Raw genomic sequence first — 25,934 nt, 5'->3', positions numbered from 1 at the left:
ACACTCTGCAGTCTGTCTTTATTTGGTTGCCTCAGCCTAGAAACGAACTGTGTCTGTCCTAACTGGAATAATTCGTAATAGTTGCTGTGAAATATGAAGGGAAGCTGTCGGGATTCCTGTCCCCGTCCCCGGCTCAGAGCTCTGCTTCCCGTCTCAGCCTGTGGCCGGCAGGCATGTGAGAAATGAGAAGACCCTCCCCTTCTCCGTGTGCTGGGGGGACAAGGAGCTCTCACCGTCTCCCAGCCCCTGGAGCCTCCTGGCCGCTCTGAGCAGGTGCCTGTGGGATTCTGCTACTCTGGCCTTCACTCTTTTCTTTCTTTGCCATGATTAGTGGGACTGTGGCAGGGGCAGCAGGTGCTGAGCGGGGGACTCTTGTTGTTTCAGATGCCGGTGACCTTGGAGGAGGTGGCTGTGTATTTCACCCAGGGGCAGGGGGCTCTGCTGGACCCCGCTCAGCATCTGATGCGTTCTGACCAGTGTTCCCTCAGTTTTTATGTCCAAGTGTGGAATGAATTTGGTTCTACGCAGCAGTAAGTGACACATCATCTCCATATTGGCGCACAGAACAAAATTCATGGGGTGGGGGTGGGGCCGAGGGATTTGGAGTGTGGGAACTGGCTCAGGACTGGGACAGGAATGAGGTGAAGGGGGTGAGGGCTCTGGATTCAGGTGCGGGCTCTGGGGTGGGGCTGGGGATGTGGAGGTTGACGTGTGAGAGGGGGTTCAGGGCTGGGACAGAGGGATGGGGTGCGGAGGGGTGAGTGCTCTGGCTAGGCATGTGGGGGTTGGGACTGGGGATGAGGGGTTTGGGGTTCAGACTGCAGTGGAGAGAGGACTCCCCCAGCCCTCTCTCACCACAGGAGTTTGGGGCCAGGTCAGAGGCAGCTCTCCCCAGCCACGGCGGCTCCTGTGGTCCTCGGCCATGCTGAGGGAGGGGTTCCACTCCCCAGCAGCTCCAGTGGACCTGGGCCAAGCCTGGGGAGGGGCTCCTCTCCCTGCCTGCCTCCACGGCCCTCCATAGCCTGCAGTGCAGCTGTGTAGCCTGCCGGGAACACAGTTTCTGACGCCCGACCTCCCGTTAGCAGAGAGATTGCTAGTCCCTGAGTTCCCCCTTTGGGGCCAGGTTGTCTCATTCCCAGATAGTCAAGCATTTACTCTTTCTACATTTTATCCCTTATGGGCCAGAATTAACCAGATGCTAAAAAGGTGGGAGAAGGGACAGTAAAATATGGAGTTTTCGCTTCTGTGCTATTTCAGGGCAACGGGGTGAGTGCGAGAGATTCCCTCCTTCCCCTCTCACTGTCACGCTCCTCTCTCCACACAGCAGCCTCTGTCCCAGCCATGGAAAGTTTAACCTGCCTCCGTTCTATCCCTCCATCTCCCACGGTGTCACGTACCACCCTGTCCCTGGCTCTCCATGCTTAGGAGTCACAGCTTTGATGTCTATGATCTTAGTCAGACTCCGGAGGGCTGGAGAAGGAAGTGTCACAGACACTTGGAGTTGGCAGGGAAATCTCAATGAACTTCAAAGCACAGTTGGATGTTCAGATCTTAGAGCCCCGTTTCCATCTATTGGTAAAATTGCTTCCCGGCTTTTTCTAGGTTTGGTCCAGATCTTTTGTAGATGGGAAGGTTGTTTTCTCTTTCGTTCTCTTTCTTTTATGATGATGCTAAAACTTTTGTAACTAATACAGCAGAATAATGAGGCGAGAAGCAAAGCCGGTTTAGCCACTTCAGAAGAAAATGGGTAAATTTCTTCCCCTGATTTTGAGTCTTAAAGGATTCTCTGAGATTTCCACCAACAGGAAGAAAGGGGTAAACAAAGAAACTTACAATTCATCTGTAGCACAGTGTGTAGCTCACTTATGCCACGGACTTCCCTGACCCCATGACCCAGCAAAGACTTTTCAAGTATATAGGATCCGAGTACAAGAAGTGGGAAAAGGGGTTCTGGCCCCATCTCTACTCAGGGCAGCAAGATCCCTTGAAAGACAATAGGAGCATCATTGAGCTGGGGGAGTGGTCTGAGCTGGAAGGCTTTCCAAAGAGCATGGACTGCTGAAAGCTTTTGGGTGAGAGAAATCCTTTTGCTTGTAAGGGTACGTCAACACCCCAAACTTAAGTTGACCTGTATTAGGTTGACTTATAACCACTCCAGTAATGACTGCGGTAGATGATGTCCCCACTGTCCTCCTTGGGTCGGTGGGGTGTGTCCTCACCAGGAGCACTTCCACCGACCTAGGAGGGGCAATGTGGGGAACTGAGAGCCCGCTCTGCCAACTCCAGCAGCAGCTCTCTGCCAGGAACGTGGCTGGCCTACAAGCTCTGTGTGAATTGCCCCCCATCTAGGCCCCGTTCCCTGCTGGGCTGCCCCCCCCCCACTCCCTCTTCCCCATATAGAGCGAGGGAGGCCAGCTGGAGCTTCTCCCTCCTCCCCCCCCCCCCCCCCGGCACCATTCCCCTCCCAGTTTGACACCAGACCATAAATAACAACTCTGAGAGCAGTCTTTAGTTGTGCACCCACTTTACAGTAATTGCATCTCGACCAATGAATTCTTCCCTGCTGGTCAGAACTGAGTCTAACCCACCTGCCCCCTGGTTCCTTCCTCCACCATCGGAAAGCAGAACTTGTCCCTGACGCGTTCCCAGCACTTCTGGCACAGTGGGTGCTGTTAGGGTGGCCAGGTGCCCGGTTTTCAACCATTAAGTCCGATGGAAAAGGGGACCTGACAGTGTCCGATCACATCTACTGACCGGACAGCCAAAGTCGAGTTACTGCGGGTGGGGAGGCACTGGGTCATCACTCGCATCAGAGCCGACTCAGCCGGGGCTGTCTCCTACCTGCACTGGGCAGCTGCAGCTCCCAGCCCCGGCTCCACAGACAAGCCCTTCCTGACCTAGGCAGGGAAGGGGGAAAGAGAAGTGGAGGGCGGGTAGGCCCTTGGAGGAAGAGGTGGAGTCAGAGCAGGGCCTTGGAGGGAAGAGGTGGGGCAGGGATGGGACCTTGGGGGGAAGAGGCAGGGCAGGGGAGGTTGCAGCACTCCGACTTGAGTGTCCATTTTTAAAATATTCCCAAATTGGCAACCCGAGTCGCTAGCTGAGAGGTTGTGAAAATTTTTAGCAAACATAGAAATAGCTTGGCACCGCTGGAATCGAGAGATGCGAGGAGGGTAAGAAGCACCCACATTTTGTAACCACATGATTAGAATCTAGTTTAATAAATTTTGGTAACCATTTGTGCATAAGCCTGACTTGTTTCTCTGGTTTACTGTAAAGCAGCCAACACAATTAAAGAACCTCAGCCGTTTTGGCTCTAAAGCCTGGCCATTAGGTAAGAGTACTAAGAGCCTAGTGTTGAGTTGTGCCGCCTCCATGGGGCAAACTCTTGGGGCGCCTGTCAGTCAATCCTGACTGCCCACTGCGAGCTCTGAGCTCTAGCAGTTAAAGTCACGGGTGTTTAGGTCCTTGGGGCATCCGTCAGCCTAGCCCGGGCTGCCCGCCGCGAAGGGACAGTGCGTCCTAGCGGTTAAAGTCATGGATGGTATAAAACGGGCATAGCTGGCACCTCACCAAACATCCTTGGCCATCGGCTAACAAAGGGCCAATGAGAAATGAAGATCCTGAGACTGACAAGGGGTGTGGGGGGCAATGCTGTGGGTCAGCCTGATTGACAGGGCAGGCAGGCCAATGAGGGAGTCAGCAGCCGGGGTCCTCTCCTTTGCGTCAGCTGGAGCTGGCTGGGCGAGAGCAGAGCAGGAGGGGCTAAGGAGAGAGGAGGGCTGGGCTGGGCTGGAGGCAGAGGGAAACTGGAGCAGCCGGGAGCAGTGAGCGAAGGGGACCCTGGGCAAAGGGCCCAGGGCAAGGAGAGGCCCTCAGCCAAGAGGCCTTGCAGGCCAGACTGGGTGGGGGATCATAACCCTGACAGGAAGCAGCTGACGCTAGGAAGAAGGGTCCTACTACCTGGAGCCTGAGGCCAACACCAGAGTTAGTGTCCAACCCTGGTGTCACGGAGTTCCTGGGCGAAGCTCTGGAACTGCTCCCCATGAAGTCAGTCAGGACTCTGGGGTAGTCGCCTTTCTGTGAGCAGCCTGTCTTCAGGACACACAGCTCACACAGCTTCCACCTTCCTGGGTCTGACCTCGGAGCATTCAGCATCCTCTGCCTCTCCGTGCGCTTCCCACAGCGAGTCCGCTCAGGCGGTGCTCCTGGGGAAGCCAGAGGGTCCTGCACCCCAACTTCGCAGTCAGACGTGACTCTCAGCCAGCCAGTAAAACAGAAGGTTTATTAGACGACAGGAACATGGTCTAAAACAGAGCTTGCAGGTGCAGAGAACGGGACCCCTCAGCTGGGTCCATTCTGGGGGGCAGTGAGCCAGACAACCACGTCTGCACTTCACTCCATGTCCCAGCCAGCCCCAAACTGAAAAACCCCTCCAGCCCCTCCTCCTCTGGGCTTTGTTCCTTTCCCGGGCCAGGAGGTCACCTGATTCCTTTGTTCTCCAACCCTTCAGCTCTCACCTTGCAGGGGGGGAAGGGCCCAGGCCATCAGTTGCCAGGAAACAGGGTGTCGGCCATTCTCTGTGTCCAGACTCCTGCACACACATGCCCTCTAGGGCACTGCAATGATCATACACCCTTACCCCACCACCTAGATACTTAAGAACTGCCTAGGGGAAACTGAGGCACCCCCACACTATTCAGAGGAAACATTAAGAACAGTCCCACTTCGTCACATCTCTCCCCCCTTCGAGATCGAACTGAGCGGGGTCACTTTAGCCGGTGACCTGGGGAAGTTCGAAGCCACCAACGTTCCCATGGATGCCCCAGCATCTCTCCCATTCCTTGGTAGGAGTTACACCAGGCCCTTCCAGTTTCACGCCCTCCCTTAGATCAGGGGTGGTCGATAGCACTCGCAGGCCGCATGTGGGAAGGTTTATGCAGCCCATGCCCTTTGGCCACCCCAAGAATGTCTCCCCATTGACCATCACCTTCTACTCCCACTGGAGGTCCGGGGGGCCTGGCCCCAGGAAACTCCACACAGACATATAGGTTGGGGTCAGGAGTGGGAGCCTGTCCACATCCCCAACCACCTGGCTGACGGAGTCTATGGCCTTGGGACCCAGCAAGGGAGCTAGACACCGGGGCTTTTCCGCAGGGTCCCCTTGGTTCAAATCGCCAGCCTGCTCAAAGGCAGTGAGGTGGGCATCCACACCCCCCCCCTCCTTAACCAGGGGCAGCAATTTAGTCTCGAGGTTCCCTGCGGAACTGGCCCCCCGGGATCTATCCCCACTCACCCCGGGGAGGTCCCCTAGGCCTCTCCGCCCCACCACCGCCAGTTCATGCTGCTGCTGCTTCTGCAGCTCTTTCTCGGGCTCTCGCTGTCTCCCAGGGTCCTCTTGCTCTCTCAGACTCAGCTGCAATCCCGTCCGTCTTGATCCCCCGATGGGGAACCCGATCATGAAGACCCTCGTCTGGTCGGGGACAGGAGTCTTGGCGATGCCTGGCTCCCGCTTCAGCTGCTCCCAGATCCTGCTATAGCCCCAGTTGGGGTCAGGAATCTGTTCCTTAGAGCGGTCATCCTCCTCCAGCTGCACGATGAACTCTGCTTTGGTGAACTTTCCAATGCTCAACCCTCTCTTTCTGCACAGGGTTACAATGTCCTTCTTAAGGAGACGGTGACAGGCCATCACTCCGCTCCTCCCAAGTTGTTGTGGACTCACAGGCCCGTGTGTTCTCAGCTCCCCACGGTTTCCAGGGAGAACCCCTAGTGTGCCAGCCCTTCTCAAGGTCACCACCTCTTTGCCAGGGTCGAGCTGCAGACTCCTCCGCCCCTGAGACTGCTCACTGCAGTCCCCAGGGGGACCCCATTACTGCACAGTACTTCTCGCTGGTCACACACTCCCAGGGGTTAACCGCCCCCCGAAACCGCTCCTCTCTGAGCCTTCAGCAGGCCTGGTCCTCGGCAATCCCCCTTCGTGTTACTGCTCCCCAGTCACTTACTGCAGGAAGCGCCATCCACGGGGTGCAGTAGATCCCACAGCTGCCACCAGTTGTCACGGAGTTCCTGGGCGAAGCTCTGGAACTGCTCCCCATGAAGTCAGTCAGGACTCTGGGGTAGTCGCCTTTCTGTGAGCAGCCTGTCTTCAGGACACACAGCTCACACAGCTTCCACCTTCCTGGGTCTGACCTCGGAGCATTCAGCATCCTCTGCCTCTCCGTGCGCTTCCCACAGCGAGTCCGCTCAGGCGGTGCTCCTGGGGAAGCCAGAGGGTCCTGCACCCCAACTTCGCAGTCAGACGTGACTCTCAGCCAGCCAGTAAAACAGAAGGTTTATTAGACGACAGGAACATGGTCTAAAACAGAGCTTGCAGGTGCAGAGAACGGGACCCCTCAGCTGGGTCCATTCTGGGGGGCAGTGAGCCAGACAACCACGTCTGCACTTCACTCCATGTCCCAGCCAGCCCCAAACTGAAAAACCCCTCCAGCCCCTCCTCCTCTGGGCTTTGTTCCTTTCCCGGGCCAGGAGGTCACCTGATTCCTTTGTTCTCCAACCCTTCAGCTCTCACCTTGCAGGGGGGGAAGGGCCCAGGCCATCAGTTGCCAGGAAACAGGGTGTCGGCCATTCTCTGTGTCCAGACTCCTGCACACACATGCCCTCTAGGGCACTGCAATGATCATACACCCTTACCCCACCACCTAGATACTTAAGAACTGCCTAGGGGAAACTGAGGCACCCCCACACTATTCAGAGGAAACATTAAGAACAGTCCCACTTCGTCACACCTGGGCATGCCTGCAGCACAGTCAGGGTCTGGGCAGGAGGCCTGGGATGTGGGAGGGACAGACTGTGAAGGGCCCTGGCATTCCAGAGAGGGTTGTTTGGGGTTCCCCCCCACAGAGCGGGGTGACATGTTTTCCTTTCATCTTTCCCACTTTTCTCCTTATTTTTGTATTACTTGCTGTTTAATAAATTGTATTTGTTCTTAACTCTGTGCAATGATGAAGGAAGCATCCAGAGTGGACAGAACACCCCACAGTGGAGACAGCTGTCCTGAGTGATCACAAGATTTGGGGTCGAGAACCTCAGGAGCTCTGGGCCCAGCCTTGGGGTTAGGGGGGTCCAGAGTGGAAGCGGGCAGGGAGGGGTCCTCGAGCTCATGCAGGCCTCTGGGTAAAGGACTCAGATCCTTTTGCTTGCCAGTTCCTCTGGGGCTTGGTAGAAGCCACAAAAGTTACCCACACTAGGAGGAGTGTTCCCCCCTCTTACCTCTCTGCATATTGATTGGTTTCTAGTAAAGTTAATTCGGATTATAGGGGCAAGTGTGAGAGCGGGCACCAGCGAGAGTTGCTGGCTACACTCTGAGGCCACCAAATTTGGTGGTGAGAACCCCTGGGCAAGATGCTCATGATGGTCCCTTGTGCCTTGGAGCCTGTGAGTGTAACAGGAGCCGGGCACAGGGATGCTGATCCTTCGGTGAGTTGATCGCTAGGACCCAGGAGCGGCTGGGGGGCGGCTCTGGGGGGAGCGATCGCGGGGCTCAGGCCCGGCCCAGGAAGTGACTCGCAGCCGCTGCGGGGACTCTGGCTCCCGGCGAGATCCCCGAGCCCCGGCGGCTGGTGCTGGGAGCCCGGAGCCCGGGCTGCAGCCGGGAGAGGGGAACCTCCAGCCGGGCTCTTCCAGCTGCTCCCCGGGAGCCTCTCCCAGGGCAGAGCCCCCAGCCCGGCCAGGGCCCCTTCCCGGCCCGGCCCCTGCCCCGGGGGGCCCCGCTCGGGGGGAAGGTAAGAGAGACCCTCCCATCCCCCCTTGCAGCGGGCCCCCCCCGTAACATCTGGGCTGCAGGGGGAGGAGGATAAAGAGGGGCCGGAGGCGGGTGCAGGGGATGCCGGGGGAGGCTGGGATGGGGGCAGGGGTGCACGGAAGGGAAGATGGGGCAATGGAGGAGGATCGGGGACTGTGGGGCTGAGGGGAGCGAGGTCGGGAATGGGGGAAGACGTGAGTGGGGGGCACAGCGAGGGAAAGGGGGGATGTGGGGAGGCGGGCGGAGAGAAGCTCTTCTCAGCTTTGGGAGTGATCAGGGGACTAACCCCTCAGGGTGCAGAAGCTACACGGAAAAAAACCCAAACCCCCCTCAAACCGCCCCCCCCCCCACGACACACACACCCACCCAGCTCTGAGTGTGTTATTGTCAGACACCCCTGTGGTGGTGGGTTCCTTGTGCCCTGAGTGTTGGGGGCTGCCCAGGGCCCTGGTCTGATTTCCCTGTAGGGTTCAGATCTCAGCTACACCAGAGTCAGACCGGAGTCACTGCTGGCTCAGGCAGGGGGGTGCACGGATGGGTCAATGGGATCAGCCTCTTCCTGCCTGTCCCTGGGGGCTGCCGGGGGAGTCCAGGGCAGCTCAATCTTCAGGTGATGCCACCAGAGGGCTCCAGGTATTGCTAAGGGAGAGGGGTTTACACTGCAATGGGGGGAAATCTCCCAAAGGGGCCCTTTTGATTCTTCCCTTTTCTTTAGCATTTGGCTCAGAGATGCTGTTACTGGGAGGGTCTGAAGAGTCTGGGGAGAATCGGAGTGTGACAGGATAGAAGCCCCTTCTGTAACCTCCCTCTCGCCCTGACAGGCTGAGGAATCAGGTCCATGTTTCACTAAAGATCGGCCAGTCTTCCAGGAGACAGAGAAGGGAAATGGCTGTGATGGAGCCAGCTCAGGTAGGGGAGTCTCAGGGAGCTGCTGGGCGGGGGAGGGAGGAGTCAGGGTTTGATAAACCTACTGATTTACTAAGTAGGCCCGTTGTAGCAGGGAAAGGGGAAGGGGACATTCCCCCATTTCTCAGGCAGGATATAACCACCTCGGCAGGGCTGGGAACATTTTTCAGGCTCCCAGTGCTGGAGCCTGACCCCATTTGCCCGGGGCTGCTGTGAAATACGAAGGGAAGCTGTCGGGATTCCTGTCCCCGTCCCCGGCTCAGAGCTCTGCTTCCTGTCCCAGTCTGTGGCTGGCAGGCGTGTGGGAAATGAGAAGATCCTGGCGTGCTCCGTGTACTGGGGCAGACAGGGAGCTCTCACCTTCTCCGCCCCCTGAAGCCTCCTGGCTGCTCTGAGCAGGGTGGGGGTGGGATTCTGCTACTCTGGCCCTCCCACCGCTTCACATTTTTTTTTCCTTTCCCATGAGTAGTGAGATTGTGGCTGGGGCAGCAGGTGCTGAGTGGGGGACTCTTGGTGTTTCAGATGCCGGTGACCTTCGAGGAGGTGGCTATTTATTTCACCCAGGGGCAGGGGGCTCTGCTGGACCCCGCTCAGAGAGCCCTCTACAGGGACGTCATGCAGGAGAACTACGAGATGGTGACCTCGCTGGGTAAGGGATTCCCGTCCCCTCAGTTATTAGAAGCTGTGGGGTGTGTGTGTCTTAATGTGGTCAGGTTCTTCCCTGGTCAGTTGGAGCAGAGGCGAATGGGTTCCATAATGCACAGCTGCCATATGAGAAATACATGCATTTCGATGCCCTCTCCACTGGGACACGGGAGTCAAAACCCAATGGACAAGCTAAACCATCCCCACCCCTCCATCTTTCAAAGGGACATAAATCCGCATTGTCTTGTCTGTATTGTTTCTTGACTGCCCATACAATCCCTGTTCATCTCCCTCCTTGGGAATAGCTCCAGGCATGAGGAGGGCTCTGGGCTCTGCAGGTTTAGAAAGAGGCAGGGTCTTAAGTGCAGACCTGTGTGTGAGTCAGCAAGGCCCCCAGAGCGCACAGATCCTGGGAACGCCTAGTGAGGGTGTAGTAATAATTCAATTCACCTCCCCAGACAACGTCCTCTGCGCAAGGGGGCTCAGTGACCCTGTTCCCATCCTCTTGGATTCCACCTTCCTCCAGCAGAGCACAGGGACAGGTTCCACTCACGGAACGTCCTTTGTGACAGATCCTCCACCAATGGTCCATGCACCCTGATCTGGACTCATTTCACCCTCTGCACAGGATTTCCCATTCCCAAACCTGAGCTTATCACCCGGCTGGAACGAGGGGAAGAGCTGTGGGTGTCCGATCTCCAGGATTTCAAGGACAGGAGGCTTCTGAGATGCACCAGCACAGGTGAGGCCTGACAGAGAAATTCCATCTAGGGAATGAAGGAAAAAGTTGAGAATCCCAAAATATGATGTGAGTAACGCCCTCAGTTCTTCTTCATCTCACCGAGAGCAGGGCTATGGTCAGCAGATATTGCTCACGCCATTCCACCCTTCCCGTCTCTCCTTCCTTGTAAATGTTAGGGTGGGATGTGGAGGCAGAATCCAATTGCTCAGTCTTTGTGTTGGCTTTTCCCTCAGTGCTATTCCTCTTTCTCCCCAGCACAATGACTCCTTCTGGATTGTGTCTCTCCCAGCAGGTGCTGAGCGAGGGAGTGAGAAGAAGGAGGGGAATCATCATGAGGCAGCTCCTGGGGAAGTGGAACCACAGGGGACCTTTTTGGGAAGAGCTGAAGGGAATTTTTCCCCTTGCTGGAATCAGGGAGAAGCCTGGGGAAATTGGCACAGGACAGAGAGGCTTCTGATAAACCAACCCAGGAAGAAAGTGGATGAATCTGTGAATGGTGCGGGAGGAGACGAGAATCCCAGAGAGCAGCAGACAAATCCCAAGGAAGAGACACCCTGGCACTGCCTTGAGTGTGGGAAAGGATTCATTGTGAGATCACAACTTGTTACACATCAGACAGTCCATACGGGAGAGAAACCATTTCAATGCTTGGACAGTGGGGAAAGCTTCAATAAGCGCAGAGATCTTAATAACCATGGGAGAAGCCACACTGTAGACAAGCCCATTCAATGCGTTGAATGTGGGAAATGTTTCAGTTCAAAGTCAGCACTAAATTCACATGAGAAAAGCCACACAGGAGAGAGACCCCATAAATGTTTGGACTGTGGGAAAAGTTTCACATGGAGGTCGGCACTTGTTAATCATCAGGCAATCCACACAGGAGAGAGAACCCATAAGTGCTTGGACTGTGGGAAAAGCTTCATACAGCGGTCAACCCTCGTTAAACATCAGGCAATCCACACAGGAGAGAGACCCCACAAGTGCTTGGAGTGTGGGAAAAGTTTCACTTGGAGATCAGCCCTTGGTTATCATCTGAAAATCCATACAGGAGAGAGACCCCACAAGTGCTTGGACTGTGGGAAAAGTTTCATATGCAAGTCAGATCTTGCTGATCATCAGGCAATCCACACAGGAGAGAGACCCCACAAGTGCTTGGACTGTGGGAAAAGTTTCATACGAAGGTCACGCCTTATTCAACATCAGGCAATCCACACAGGAGAGAGACCCCACAAGTGCTTGGATTGTGGGAAAAGTTTCATACGAAGATCACGCCTTGTTCAGCATCAGGCAGTCCACACAGGAGAGAGACCCCACAAGTGCTTGGACTGTGGGGAAAGTTTCATTTGCAAGTCAGATCTTGCTGATCATCAGGCAATCCACACAGGAGAGAGACCCCACAAGTGCTTTGACTGTGGGAAAAGTTTCAAGCGGAAATCAGTCCTTATTCGTCATCAGGCAATCCACACAGGAGAGAGACCCCACAAGTGCTTTGACTGTGGGAAAAGTTTCAAGGAGAGGTCAGACCTTGTAAAACATTGGGCAGTCCACACAGAAGAGAGACCCCACAAGTGCTTGGACTGTGGGAAAAGTTTCATACGAAGGTCACGTCTTGTTCGTCATCAGGCAATCCACACAGGAGAGAGACCCCACAAGTGCTTGGATTGTGGGAAAAGTTTCATAAGAAAGTCACACCTTGTTCAACATCAGGCAGTCCACACAGAAGAGAGACCCTACAAGTGCTTGGACTGTGGGAAAAGTTTCAAGCAGAGGTCATACCTTGTAAAACATCGGGCAGTCCACACAGAAGAGAGACCCCACAAGTGCTTTGACTGTGGGAAAAGTTTCAAGCAGAGGTCATACCTTGTAAAACATCGGGCAGTCCACACAGAAGAGAGACCCCACAAGTGCTTTGACTCTAGGAAAAGTTTCATGCAGAGGTCACACCTTGTTAAACATCAGGCAATCCACACAGAAGAGAGACCCCACAAGTGCTTTGACTGTGGGAAAAGTTTCATGCAGAGGTCACACCTTGTTCAACATCAGGAATTCCACACAGGAGAGAGACCCCACAAATGCTTGGATTGTGGGAAAAGTTTCATAAGAAAGTCACACCTTGTTCAACATCAGGTAATCCACACAGGAGAGAGACCCCACAAGTGCTTGGACTGTGGGAAAAGTTTCATACGAAGGTCAGAGCTTGTTTATCATCAGGCAGTCCACACAGGAGAGAGACCCCACAAGTGCTTGGACTGTGGAAAAAGTTTCATACAGAGATCAGCGCTGGTTAAACATCAGAGAATCCACACAGGAGTGAGACCCTATAAGTGCTTGGACTGTGGGAAAAGTTTCACATGGAGACCGGCGCTGGTTAAACATCAGAGAATCCACACAGGAGAGTGACTCTACAAGTGCTTGGACTGTGGGAAAAGTTTCAGACAGAGATCATACCCCATTAAAAATGGGAGAATCCACACAGGATGAACGTGGTCCACTTCCAATGACTGATGAGGAGGGGTCAATACCAAGAGAGGGAAAATTGCTTTTGTAGTGAGCCAGCCACTCCCAGTCCCTCTTCAGGCCCAAATTGTTGGTTTTAAGTTTGCAAATGAATTGTAACTCTGGAGTTTCTTTCTGAAGTCTGTGTTTGAAGTTTTTTGGTTGAAGGCTACTTTTAAATCTGTTATTGAATGTCCAGGGAGATTGAAATGTTCTGCTACTGGCTTTTGTGTGTTACCGTTCCTGATGTCGTATTGGTGTCCATTTATTCTTTTACATAGAGACTGTCCGGTTTGGCCAATGTACGTGGCAGAGGGGCATTGCTGGCCCATGATGGCATACATCACATTGGTAGATGTGCACGTGAATGTGCCCCTGATGACATGGCTGATATGGTTAGGTCCTATGATGGTGTCGCTAGAGTAGAAATGGGGACAGATTTGGCAATGGGATTTATTGCAGGGATTGGTTCCTGGGTTAGTGTTTCTATGGTGTGGTGCTGGTGAGTATTTGCTTCAGATTGGGAGCTGTCTGTAAGGGAGGACTGGCCTGCCTCCCATGGTCTGTGAGAATGAGAAATCCTTTTCCAGGATAGGTTGTAGATCGTTGATGATGTGCTGGAGAGGTTTTAGCTGGGGGCTGTACATGATGGCCAGTGGTGTTCTGTTATTTCCCGTGTTGGGCCTGTCCTGTAGAAGGTGACTTCTGGGTATCTATCTTGCTTTGTCAGTCTGTTTCCTCAGGAGCTGGAGGCATGTAGGTAAGCATAGAGGTCACTAGGTTTCCAGTATAGGGTGGTATTTATGTGACCATCACTTATTTGCACTGTAGTGTCCAGGATCTCTTGTGTGGACTGGTCCAGGCTGAGGTCGATGCTGGGGTGGAAATTATTGAAATCCAGGTGGAATTCTTCAAGGGCCTCCTTCCCATGGGTCCATAGGATGAAGATGTCATCAATGTAGCGCAAATAGAGGAGGGGGCGCTAGGGGACGAGAGCTGAGGAAGCGTTGTTCTAAGTCAGCCATAAAGATGTTGGCATGCTGTGGGGCCATGCGGGTACCCCTAGCAGTCCCGCTGACTTCAAAGTATAAATTGTCCCCAGGTCTGAAATGGTTGTGGGTGAGGACAAAGTCAGAAAGCTCAGCCACCAGGTGTGCCGTGGCCTCATCAGGGATAATGTTCCTGACAACTTGTAGCCCATCCTCATGTGGAATATTGGTGTAAAGAGCTTCTACATCCATGGTGGCCAGGATGGTGTTTTCAGGAAGATCACCAATACGTTGTAGTTTCCTCAGGAAGTTGGTGGTGTCTCGAAGATAGCTGGGAGTGCTGGTAGCATAGGGTGTGAGGAGAGAGTCCACATCGCCAGATAATCCTGCTGTAAGAGTGCCAATACCTGAGATGATGGGGTGTCCAGGATTTCCAGGTTTATGGATCTTGGGTAGCAGATAGAATACCCCTGGTCGGGGCTCTAGGGGAGGGTCTGTGTAGATTTGTTCCCGTACTGTAGCAGGGAGTTTCTTGAGCAGTTGGTGTAGTTTCTTTTGGTACTCCTCAGTGGGATCGGAGGACAGTGGCCGTTAGAATGTGGTAGAATTCTAGAATATGAGGGTTGGAAGGGACCTCAGGAAGTCATCTAGTCCAACCCCCTGCTCAAAGCAGGACCGATCCCCAATTAAATCGTCCCATCCAGGGCTTTCTCAAGCCTGACATTAAAAACTTCTTAGGAAGGAGATTCCACCACCTCCCTAGGTAACGCATTCCAGTGTTTCACCACCCTTCTAGTGAAAAAGTTTTTCCTAATATCCAACCTAAACCTCCCCCACTGCAACTTGAGACCATTACTCCTTGTCCTGTCATCGCTACCACTGAGAATAGTCTAGATCCATCCGCTTTGGAACCACCTTTCAGGGAGTTGAAAACAGCTATCAAATCTCCCCTCATTCTTCTCTTCTGTAGACTAAATAATCCCAGTTCCCTCAGCCTCTCCTCGTAAGTCATGTGTTCCAGTCCCCTAATCATTTCTCTTGCCCTCCGCTGGACACTCTCCAATATTTCCACATCCTTCTTGTAGTGTGGGGCCCAAAACTGGACACAGTACTCCAGATGAGGCCTCACCAACGTCGAATAGAGGGGAACGATCACGTCCCTCGATCTGCTGGCAGTGCCCCTACTTATTCATCCCAAAATGGCATTGGCCTTCTTGGCAACAAGGGCACACTGTTGACTCATATCCAGCTTCTCGTCCAGTGTAACCCCTAGGTCCTTTTCTGCAGAACTGTTGCCTAGCCATTCGGTCCCTAGTCTGTAGCAGTGCATTGCATTGTTCCGTCCTAAGTGCAGGACTCTGCACTTGTCCGTGTTGAACCTCATCAGATTTCTTTTGGCCCAATCCTCCAATTTGTCTAGGTCCCTCTGTATCCTATCGCTACCCTCCAGCATATCTACCTCTCCTCCCAGTTTAGTGTCGTCTGCAAACTTGCTGAGGGTGCAATCCACACCATCCTGCAGATCATTAATGAAGATATTGAAGAAAACCGGCCCGAGGACCGACCCTTGGGGCACTATGCTTGATACCGTCTGCCAACTAGACATGGAGCCATTGATCACTACCCGTTGAGCCCGACAATCTAGCCAATTTTCTACCCACCTTATAGTGCATTCGTCCAGCCCATACTTCTTTAACTTGCTGACAAGAATACTGTGGGAGACCGTGTCAAAAGCTTTAATACAGCCAAGGAACACCACGTCCACTGCTTTCCCTTCATCCACAGAATCAGTTATCTCGTCACAGGAAAGTTGTAGGAAAGGTGCCTGGCAACCTCCTGTTCATAATTGTTAGGGGAAATTAACCTAGTTAGCATATGTGACTCCATTTTGGGTTTCCTCTCGGCCATTAACTAGAAGCAAGCACACCACGTACCAAGGAAGGAAGGAAGGATCCTTCAGGGTGGACAGCTGGACAGTTTCAAGAGAAGGGAAACAAAGGAGACAGGAACCAGCCGACATGCCTGAAATAGCTGCTAATTCAGCGTTTTTGCAGGGGGAAGGTGGCTGCAGGGCATTGGTGATAGATAAGGAGAAGGCCTGTTTGTTGGGTTATGCGCCCCGAGGCACACAGGCAGGATGTTTTGCCAACAGTATAGAATCTTTGTGTAACCTGTAATTGGGGTCCCGTTCAGCTTAAGAGAATGGTACCACGCTCGAGCGTAATAAACCTACAAACTGTAAGACACTCTGCAGTCTGTCTTTATTTGGTTGCCTCAGCCTAGGAACGAACTGTACATGTCCTAACTGGAATAACTCGTAACAGTTTGGGACTCTAGGCTCGCCCTCATAAGCGAAGCCGCACTCCTTCCCTCGGATAACTCCAGCCGGTACTGGGTGAGTTCACCTTCGAGAACTTGGAGGAACGGGTGTGTGGGCTGTCGTTTAGGCGATAGGCTGGCACCTTAGGCGTTTTTTTGGTAGCCCTAGAATGGGCTCTGGGCAGAGTGTGAGCAGGGGAATCCCTTTGGCTGAGATTTTCGGGAATTGGAAAAATATTTCTGGCACCCATGGGTTAGGTGAAAGGAGAACTGTAATTTTGTATAAAGTCTAGTGGCCAGCGCTGACTATTCAGACGCCCTTTGGATGGCCACCCGACGGAACTTTTGCACAGAATGAATTAACCTGCCTTAGACAACAGCTGGAGGACAAGCATCCAGCTGAAATGGATTATTGGTATGTATGGGATAATTGGGCATACGCCCGAGATAAGAGGCGCCCCTCGACTTTGGGCTCTGGTACCAGATCTAAAGTTTGCATGCCGCTTGCAGGTTCCGCTCCGCCCTATGCTGCTTTCCCTCCTCTGTCTCTTCCCGCTACTCCTCCTCCTGTTGCCCCTCTATAGCCGTCTCTAACCCTACCCCCAGTTGCGCTTCAAGCACCCGATACAACAACCCGTTGCGACGAGCAATGACCGTGTCACTATGGTCACGGTCCACCGCCCTTTTGGGCCTGGGGACCTGGTCACCTGGCAGTTACAGATGCCGAGGTTGCGCGACGATCCGGAAAGAGTCCTACAGACTATCCGTTCAGTCCTTACGGCATTTAACCCTAACTGGGCAGACGTCCAGGCTATTTTGCAAACCCTATTTACCCCTGACGAGAAGTATTCTATTCTAGACGCCAATCGGCGTTGGGTAGGGGACGCTGAGAATCGCACCCCTTGGCCCGAAGCCGATCCAGGTTGGGATCCTAACGACCTCAATGGCCGGGCCAGCCTCTCAGCTGCCCGGGAAGGGCTCCTGGAGAGCATCCGTAGGGTGAGTAGTAAGACGGCAAATTGGTCAAAAATTAGAGAGTGCCAGCAAGACCTAAACGAGCATCCGTCTGCATGTTTGGCCCGCTTGTTTAAGCAGGTTAGAATGTTTGGGGGAGGGGTGGAGCCAGAAGCCGAGGTTAGCCGCATGATGATGGTCTCTTACTTTGTCGATCAAGCGGCACCGGACATAAAGAAGTATTTAACTAAACATGTTCCCGATTGGCCAGGGAAAGCCCTAAGTGAAGTAGTTCGCCTGGCCACTTTTGTATTTAATGGTAGGGGCAAGGAGAAAGCTAAGGAAAAATGTAAGCAAAAGGAGAGGAAGTAAATATGTTGGCAGCCGGGATGCAGCACTGACAGGGACACGGGAATACAAGGGGGAGGGGATGCGGACGTGGGATAGGATGTGGAGGAGGCTGTGGTGGGACAAGGAACGGGAACTGTAATTATTGTAAGCAACCGGGGCACTGGAAGAGGGAATACCCCCTGCTTCCACGAGGGGCTCCTTGGGAGGATCAGCCGGCGACCGGTTCCTCCTTTCCCCCTAACGCTCCCCAGGACTTCGCTAATCCCCAGTGACTAGAGGCAGAGATTTTGGGAGCCGTGGGAGAGTTGGAATGGAATCTTGGATTGCAGTCGCATATTTACTTGTAAATTGGGGAACGGTTTGTACCCTTTTTGGTGGATACCGGAGCCACCCTTTCCACTTTAACTTTTGTTCCGGGCTCTTTTTTAATACCAAGATCTGGGTGCAGGATATTGAGGGCGACCCGTGGCCGGCTCCGCTATCCTGCCCCGTCCCTGTGGAGCTGGGTTCTTTAAAGTTGTCACACAGATTTGTTGTTATGCCAGAAGGCCCCGCTAACCTTGGGTGGGATATGCTTAGCAAGCTGGGAGCCCACATATTTTGTGCCCCTGAGGGGCTTCACATGTCCATCCCGGACTCGGCGGTTGCTTCTCTTATGGCTTCGGTTACCCCGATTCCCAATCTCCCCACAGAATTGTCCAGCTTCCCACCCAATTTGTGGAGCATGAGGTCCACCGACGTGGGCCTCCTTAAATCAGCCACTCCAGTCAGTCTGCAGGTAAGGGATGGGCCGCCTCCCTCTGTAAAACAATATCCCTTGCCGAAGGAGGCAGAGGAAGGTATTTCCCTTCTTATCTCTAGCTACTTAAGCCAGGAGGTCTTGGTTCCATGCAGTTCTCCTTTCCCTGGGCAACACAGCATGGGGAGGAGGTGACCAGCCCTCAGTGGAGAAAGAAGTGGTTAGGGACTATTTAGAAAAGCTGGACGTGCACAAGTCCATAGGGCCGGATGCGTTGCATCCGAGAGCGCTAAAGCAGTTGGCGGCTGTGATTGCAGAGGCATTGGCTATTATCTTTGAAAACTCGTGGCGAACGGGGGAAGTCCCGGACGACTGGAAAAAGGCTAATGTAGTGCCAATCTTTATAAAAGGGAAGAAGGAGGATCCTAGGAACCACAGGCCAGTCAGCCTCACCTCAGTCCCCGGAAAAATCATGGAGCAGGTCCTCAAGGAATCAATCCTGAAGCATGTAGACGAGAGGAAAGTGATCAGGAACAGTCAGAATGGATTCACCAAGGGAAGGTCATGCCTGACTAATCTAATCGCCTTCTATGATGAGATTACTGGTTCTGTGGATGAAGGGAAAGCAGTAGATGTATTGTTTCTTGACTTTAGCAAAGCTTTTGACACGGTCTCCCACAGTATTCTTGTCAGGAAGTTAAAGAAGTATGGGCTGGATGAATGCACTATAAGCTGGGTAGAAAGTTGGCTAGATTGTCGGGCTCAACAGGTAGTGATCAATGGCTCCATGTCTAGTTGGCAGCTGGTATCAAGCGGAGTGCCCCAAGGGTCGGTCCTGGGGCCGGTTTTGTTCAATATCTTCATAAATGATCTGGAGGATGGTGTGGATTGCACTCTCAGCAAATTTGCGGATGATACTAAACTAGGAGGAGTGGTAGATACGGTGGCAGGTAGGGATAGGATACAGAGGGACCTAGACAAATTGGAGGATTGGGCCAAAAGGAATCTGATGAGGTTCAACAAGGATAAGTGCAGGGTCCTGCACTTAGGATGGAAGAATCCAATGCACCGCTACAGACTAGGGACCGAATGGCTAGGCAGCAGTTCTGCGGAAAAGGACCTAGGGGTGACAGTGGACGAGAAGCTGGATATGAGTCAGCAGTGTGCCCTTGTTGACAAGAAGGCCAATGGCATTTTGGGATGTATAAGTAGGGGAATAGCCAGCAGATCGAGGGACGTGATTGTTCCCCTCTATTCGACATTGGTGAGGCCTCATCTGGAGTACTGTGTCCAGTTTTGGGCCGAACACTACAAAGAGGATGGTTCTAGACTATTCTCAGTGGTAGAAGATGACAGGACAAGGAGTTATGGTCTCAAGTTGCAGTGGGGGAGGTTTAGGTTGGATATTAGGAAAAACTTTTTCACTAGGAGGGTGGTGAAACACTGGAATGCGTTGCCTAGGGAGGTGGTAGAATCTCGTTCCTCAGAAGTTTTTAAGGTCAGGCTTGACAAAGCCCAGGCTGGAATGATTTAATTGGGGATTGGTCCTGTTTGAGCAGGGGGTTGGACTAGATGACCTCCTGAGGTCCCTTCCAACCCTGATATTCTATGATTCTATACTTCTATGATTCTAATGCTCCTATCCTATCCTTTGAAAAAGCCAAAACCGGGCCTATATGGGCGCCCATTTTATCGGTTCGTTCAAGTTCTGCGTGGGATAAATAGTTATAACCCCCCCACCAAGTGGTCCCTGATCCGAGTACTATCCTGACACTGATTCCCCAGTCGGCCAGTGGTGTCCTATTGCAGTACCTAGGGGATCGCCCAGGCCCCATAGTTTACTATTCAGAACAATAGGACCCGGTCATTCGGGGATTGGTCTCCTGTGTGCGGTCCATTGCCGCTGCAGCCCTGATGGTGGAACGGTCACGCCCTATTGTTCTGGGGCACCCTTTGACTGTCTGGGTCCCCCACAAAGTTGAGTTTCTCTTAAAACAGCATACAACGCAAGCGCTCTCTCCGCAGTGGGCCCACAAATACGGGCGGGTTCTGCTGGATTTAACTATTGGGGTCTCGAGACTCAATCAGGACTGTTTGTTTTCTTGTTACTTGGACTTATATTTGTTGTCCTGTTTTGTGCGTGGTACACGGGAGGATGCAAATACTGGTATGGGAGGCCTGTGGAATCCCCTCTCTATTTTTGAGTTCGGTACACAGATGGGAAGGCAACAGCTTCCTGGATTTAACCCATGCTATAGCACAGGGGGTTAACCGAACACGGTGTTGGCTCTGTATTCATACCCCCACGTACATAGGTCAGGGAATCCCGTTGGTAAGGGAGCCTATCCCTCTCAACCGAACCCTCCTGGCCGGATTATGGACAGACACTCCATTTAACTGGAATGTTACAATCCAAACTTGGTCTATTGATATGGTGGCCCAGGGTAGTTATGCTTTATGTGTGTCATGACGTAAGAATTTCGAAAATACAGTTTTTGTGGGTAACTTTGTAGGGTCCAATGATACCACCCGCATTAGCTCTGGTGCGGCAAGTCCCCCCAAGTATTCCAGGGCGCCGTGGCCGGTCCCAGAGGGATCAGGCTGGTTCAGGCAACCACACGGCTTATAAGGTCCTCCCGGCAGGTTGGTGTGGTACATGCACCTTAGTACCCCCACTGTTACAGTACACCAGACACTGGCCCAGGGGGAAATTGGGAACCTGGTATGGAAGAACCGAGGAAATGTCCCATCAAATCCTCTCTCTGAACGGCCTACAGGCTTTCACTCCTTTGTTCGTTGGTTTTTGCCCTGGGTGGGGGTGAGTGAATTGGAAAAGGCTACAGTTAATATTTCTGCAGCCTTAGAATTAATGGCAAATGCCACTGCAGACGCCTTGTCTACCCTTCAAATGGAGGTGACTCAGTTATCTCAGCCCACACTGCAGAACCCCTTAGCCTTAGACTATCTCCTTGCAAACCGGGGGAGGGTTGTGCTCTTGTTAACTCAAGCTGTTGTGTCTTTGTGAATCAACACCGCAGGGTGGAAGCCGATATCCACAGCCTTATGCAGCAGGCCACCTCACTTCACCGTGTCACCCTTGACGACACCAGTACCGGATTCCATGAGGCCTGGAGCTGGCTCACCTCCTGGCTGCCAGACTTGGGGGCTTGGGGAAGGCATATTTTGTACCTCATTCTATGGCTGGTTCTCTTTTTGTATTACTTTTTGTATACCTACAATGCTGTAGTATGTGCTGCCGGCAAATTTTAATCTTGCATCGAGGTTATTCTGCCCCGATATAGTTTACTGACGTACATAACAAAAGGAAGGACTGTCAGGGGAAATCAACCTAGTTAGCATATGTGACTCCATTTTGGGTTTCCTCTCGGCCGTTATCTAGAAGCGAGCACATCAGGTACCAAGGGAGGAGGATCCTTCCGAGTGGACACCTGGACAGTTTCAAGATAAGGGAAACAAAGGAGACAGGAACTAGCGGACATGCCTGAAATAGCTGCTAATTCAGCGTTTTTGCAGGGGGAAGGTGGCTGCAGGGGATTGGTGATAGATAAAGAGAAGGCCTGTTTATTGGGTTATGCGCCCCGAGGCACACAGGCAGGATGTTTTGCCAACAGTTTATAATCTTTGTGTAACCTGTAATCGGGGTCCCGTTCAGCTTAAGAGAATGGTACCACGCTCGAGCATAATAAACCTACAAACGCTGAGACACTCTGCAGTCTGTCTTTATTTGGTTGCCTCAGCCTAGAAACGAAGTGTAAGTGTCCTAACTGGAATAATTCGTAACAGTTCCTGTGAAATAGGAAGGGAAGCTGTCGGGATTCCTGTCCCCATCCCCGGCTCAGAGCTCTGCTTCCCGACTCAGCCTGTGGCTGGCAGGCATGTGAGAAATGAGAAGACCCTCCCCTTCTCCGTGTGCTTGGGGGACAAGGAGCTCTCACCGTCTCCCAGCCCCCGGAGCCTCCTGGCTGCTCTGAGCAGGTGCCTGTGGGATTCTGCTACTCTGGCCCTTCACTCTTTTCTTTCTTTGCCATGATTAGTAGGACTGTGGCAGGGGCAGCAGGTGCTGAGCGGGGGACTCTTGCTGTTTCAGATGCCGGTGACCTTGGAGGAGGTGGCTGTGTATTTCACCCAGGGGCAGGGGGCTCTGCTGGACCCCGCTCAGCATCTGATGTGTTCTGACCAGTGTTCCCTCAGTTTTTACATCCAAGTGCAGAATGAATTTGGTTCTATGCACCAGTATGTGACACATCATCTCCATATTGGCGCACAGAACAAAATTCATGGGGTGGGGGTGGGGCCGAGGGATTCGGAGTGTGGGAACTGGCTCGGGACTGGGACAGGGATGAGGTGCGGGGGGTGAGCGCTCTGGATTCAGGTGCGGGCTCTGGGGTGGGGCTGGGGATGTGGAGGTTGATGTGTGAGAGGGGGTTCAGGGCTGGGACAGAGGGATGGGGTGCGGAGGGGTGAGTGCCCTGGCTAGGCATGTGGGGGTTGGGACTGGGGATGAGGGGTTTGGGGTTCAGACTGCAGTGGAGAGAGGACTCCCCCAGCCCTCTCTCACCACAGCAGTTTGGAGCCAGGTCAGAGGCAGCTCTCCCCAGCCACAGCGGCTCCTGTGGTCCTGGGCCGGGCTGAGGGAGGGGTTCCTCTCCCCAGCAGCTCCAGTGGACCTGGGCCAAGCCTGGGGAGGGGCTCCTCTCCCTGCCTGCCTCCACGGCCCTCCATAGCCTGCAGTTCAGCTGTGTAGCCTGACGGGAACACAGTTTCTGACCCCCGACCTTCCGTTAGCAGAGTGATTGCTAGTCCGTGAGTTCCCCCTTCGGGGCCAGGTTGTCTCATTCCCAAATAGTCTCGCATTGCTCCAGGCCGTGCTGAAAAGCATTTAGTGTTTGTACATTTTATCCTTTATGGGCCAGCATTAACTAGATGCTAAAAAGGTGGGAGAAGGGACAGTAAAATGTGGAGTTTTCGCTTCTGTGCTATTTCAGGGCAATGGGGCGAGTGCGAGAGATTCCCTCCTTCCCCTCTCACTGTCACGCTCCTCTCTCCACACAGCAGCCTCTGTCCCAGCCATGGAAAGTTTAACCTGCCTCCGTTCTATCCCTCCATCTCCCACGGTGTCACATACCACCCTGTCCCTGGCTCTCCATGCTTAGGAGTCACAGCTTTGATGTCTATGATCTTAGTCAGACTCCTAAGGGAGGGACTCACCATCTACTAAGTAGCACTCGCTAGGCAAGGGTCATGGGTTCCAAAACTCTGTGAATTGAGAGAGGCTGGGGATAAGTATTAATACTGGTGGTATGGGCTCCTTTGTGAGGGCCTTACATGCTAATTGCACTTCCTCCTCGCTCCACTGTGGAATGTCAGAGCTAATTTTGATTCCATTAGGAGTCTAGTTACAGGCTGCTGAGCTCACTTTGGGCTAATGGTGCACCAGCACTGAGGCTCCCCTACTACAAGCTGAATTCACCAAAGAGCTGAACTGACTAAGAGCTGAAATCACTGAGCGTTGTGTTAAGTAGTGGGAGAGCCTGAAGTTATATTGTGGAGCAGTTTGCGGGATGGCTGGAGTGCCTTGTGGACAGGCTGGTGGAGCGGTTCGTGGGACGGCGGGAGCTGCTGGTGGGATGCGGAGCAGTTCGTGGGATGGCGGGAGCTGCTGGTGGGATGCGGAGCGGAGCTGAGCGAAGCAGTTCGTGGGGCGGCGAGCGAGCGGAGCGGAGGCCTATGGAGCTGTGGGGTGCTCAGCTTCAGATCATGTAAGGTGCCTCTTACCCCGGCCCTCATCTCCACCCAGGTTGGGAGGTAAAGCTCTGCAGATAAACTTTCGAACTCTGGAGCTGCCCTGACCAGGGACAGAGACTTTTGGGTCATTGGACTTTTGGGACTTTGGGTGATTTGGGGTTGCTGGACTCAAGAACCAAAGGGAAAGGGCATGCCCCAATTTGCTTGGGGTGGGTTTTTTTGCTCATGGGTTGTGTTACAAATCCTGTTGGTGGTGTTTCCCCAACATAATGCCACATTGTTTCTCTCTGTTATTAAAAGGCTTTTTGCTACACTCAGACTATGTGCTTGCGAGAGGGGAAGTATTGCCTCTTGGAGGCGCCCAGCGGGGGTGGTATATATTTGTCCCAGGTCACTGGGTGGGGTCGCGAGCCGGTTTGCATTGTGTTATTGGAATGGATCCCCTAGATATTGAAACCGGCCCTTGTTGCTGCCAACTCTGACGGGCGAAGGGTTACATGAGTCTAACCCACCTGCCTCCTGGTTCCTTCCTCCACCATCGGAAAGCAGAACTTGTCCCTGACGCGTTCCCAGCACTTCTGGCACAGTGGGTGCTGTTAGGGTGGCCAGGTGCCCGGTTTTCAACCACGAAGTCCAGTGGAAAAGGGGACCTGACAGTGTCCGATCACATCTACTGACCGGACAGCCAAAGTCGAGTTACTGCGGGTGGGGAGGCACTGGGTCATCACTCCCATCAGAGCCGACTCAGCCGGGGCTGCCTCCTACCTGCACTGGGCAGCTGCAGCTCCCAGCCCCGGCTCCACAGACAAGCCCTTCCTGACCTAGGCAGGGAAGGGGGAAAGAGAAGTGGAGGGCAGGTAGACCCTTGGAGGAAGAGGTGGAGTTGGAGCAGGGCCTTGGAGGGAAGAGGTGGGGCAGGGATGGGACCTTGGGGGGAAGGGGCGGGGCAGGGGAGGTTGCAGCACTCCGACTTGAGTGTCCATTTTTAAAATATTCCCAAATTGGCAACCCAAGTCGCTAGCTGAGAGGTTGTGAAAATTTTTAGCAAACATAGAAATACCCTTTTTCACAGCAGCGGATTTACAAACTGCCAATAAAGAAATTATGATTTTTATGTTTATAGGAGTAAGGGAATTGTTGGCCCCTTACTGAAACTTAATGGGTTGGCCATTAGTTAGGCCGTCTCCTAACACCGAAAGAAAGGGGAAGGGTCAATGAGAAATGAAGATCCTGAGACTGACAAGGGGTGGGGGGGGCAATGCTGTGGGTCAGCCTGATTGACAGGGCAGGCAGGCCAATGAGGGAGTGAGCATCCGGGGTCCTCTCCTTTGTGTCAGCTGGAGCTGGCTGGGCGAGAGCAGAGCAGGAGGGGCTAAGGAGAGAGGAGGGCTGGGCTGGGCTGGAGGCAGAGGGAAACTGGAGCAGCAGGGAGCAGTGAGCGAAGGGGACCCTGGGCAAAGGGCCCAGGGCAAGGAGAGGCCCTCAGCCAAGAGGCCTTGCAGGCCAGACTGGGTGGGGGATCATAACCCTGACAGGAAGCAGCTAACGCGAACAAGAAGGGTCCTACTACCTGGAGCCTGAAGCCAACACCAGAGTTAGTGTCCAACCCTGGGCATGACTGCAGCACAGTCAGGGTCTGGGCAGGAGGCCTGGGACGTTGGAGGGACAGACTGTGAAGTGCCCTGGCATTCCAGAGAGGGTTGTTTGGGGTTCCCCCCCACGGAGCGGGGTGACATGTTTTCCTTTCATCTTTCCCACTTTTCTCTTTGTTTTTATATTACTTGCTGTTTAATAAATTATATTTGTTCTTAACTCTGTGCAATGATGAAGGAAGCTTCCAGAGTGGAGAGAACACCCCACAATGGGGACAGCTGTCCTGAGTGATCACAAGATTGGGGGTTGAGCACCTCAGGAGCCCTGGGCCCAGCCTTGGAGTTACGGGGGTCCAGAGTGGAAGCAGGCGGGGGGGAGGGGTCCTCGATATCATGCAGGCCTCTGGGTAAAGGACTCAGATCCTTTTGCTTGCCAGTTCCTCTGGGGCTTGGTAGAAGCCAGAAAAGTTCCCCACACTAGGAGGAGTGTTACCCCCTCTTACCTCTGTGCATATTGATTGGTTTCTAGTAAAGTTAATTGGGATTATAGGGGCAAGTGTCAGAGCGGGCATCAGCGAGAGTTGTTGGCCACCCTCTGAGGCCACCAAATTTGGTGGTGAGAACCCCTGGACAAGAT

The 25,934-nt window shown here is 53.4% G+C and overlaps 1 protein-coding gene across 1 annotated transcript in view; it reads left to right on the top strand.

Moving 5' to 3' along the window:
* LOC142069284 (uncharacterized) overlaps positions 1-15,818 on the top strand; it is a 34,319-nt gene extending 18,501 nt beyond the window's left edge. Inside the window, exons 4-5 of the mRNA XM_075119890.1 lie at positions 9,978-10,091; positions 10,381-15,818. Coding sequence (XP_074975991.1) covers positions 9,978-10,091; positions 10,381-12,491 — 2,225 coding nt within the window. The 3' untranslated portion in view covers positions 12,492-15,818. The remainder of the gene's footprint in view (positions 1-9,977; positions 10,092-10,380) is intronic.
* The last annotated feature ends 10,116 nt before the right edge of the window (positions 15,819-25,934 follow it).

This window comes from Caretta caretta, chromosome 14, assembly GCF_965140235.1.
Source record: "Caretta caretta isolate rCarCar2 chromosome 14, rCarCar1.hap1, whole genome shotgun sequence".
NCBI classification, from domain to species: Eukaryota; Metazoa; Chordata; order Testudines; family Cheloniidae; genus Caretta; species Caretta caretta.
This window is presented reverse-complemented; position numbering and strand designations above follow the sequence as displayed.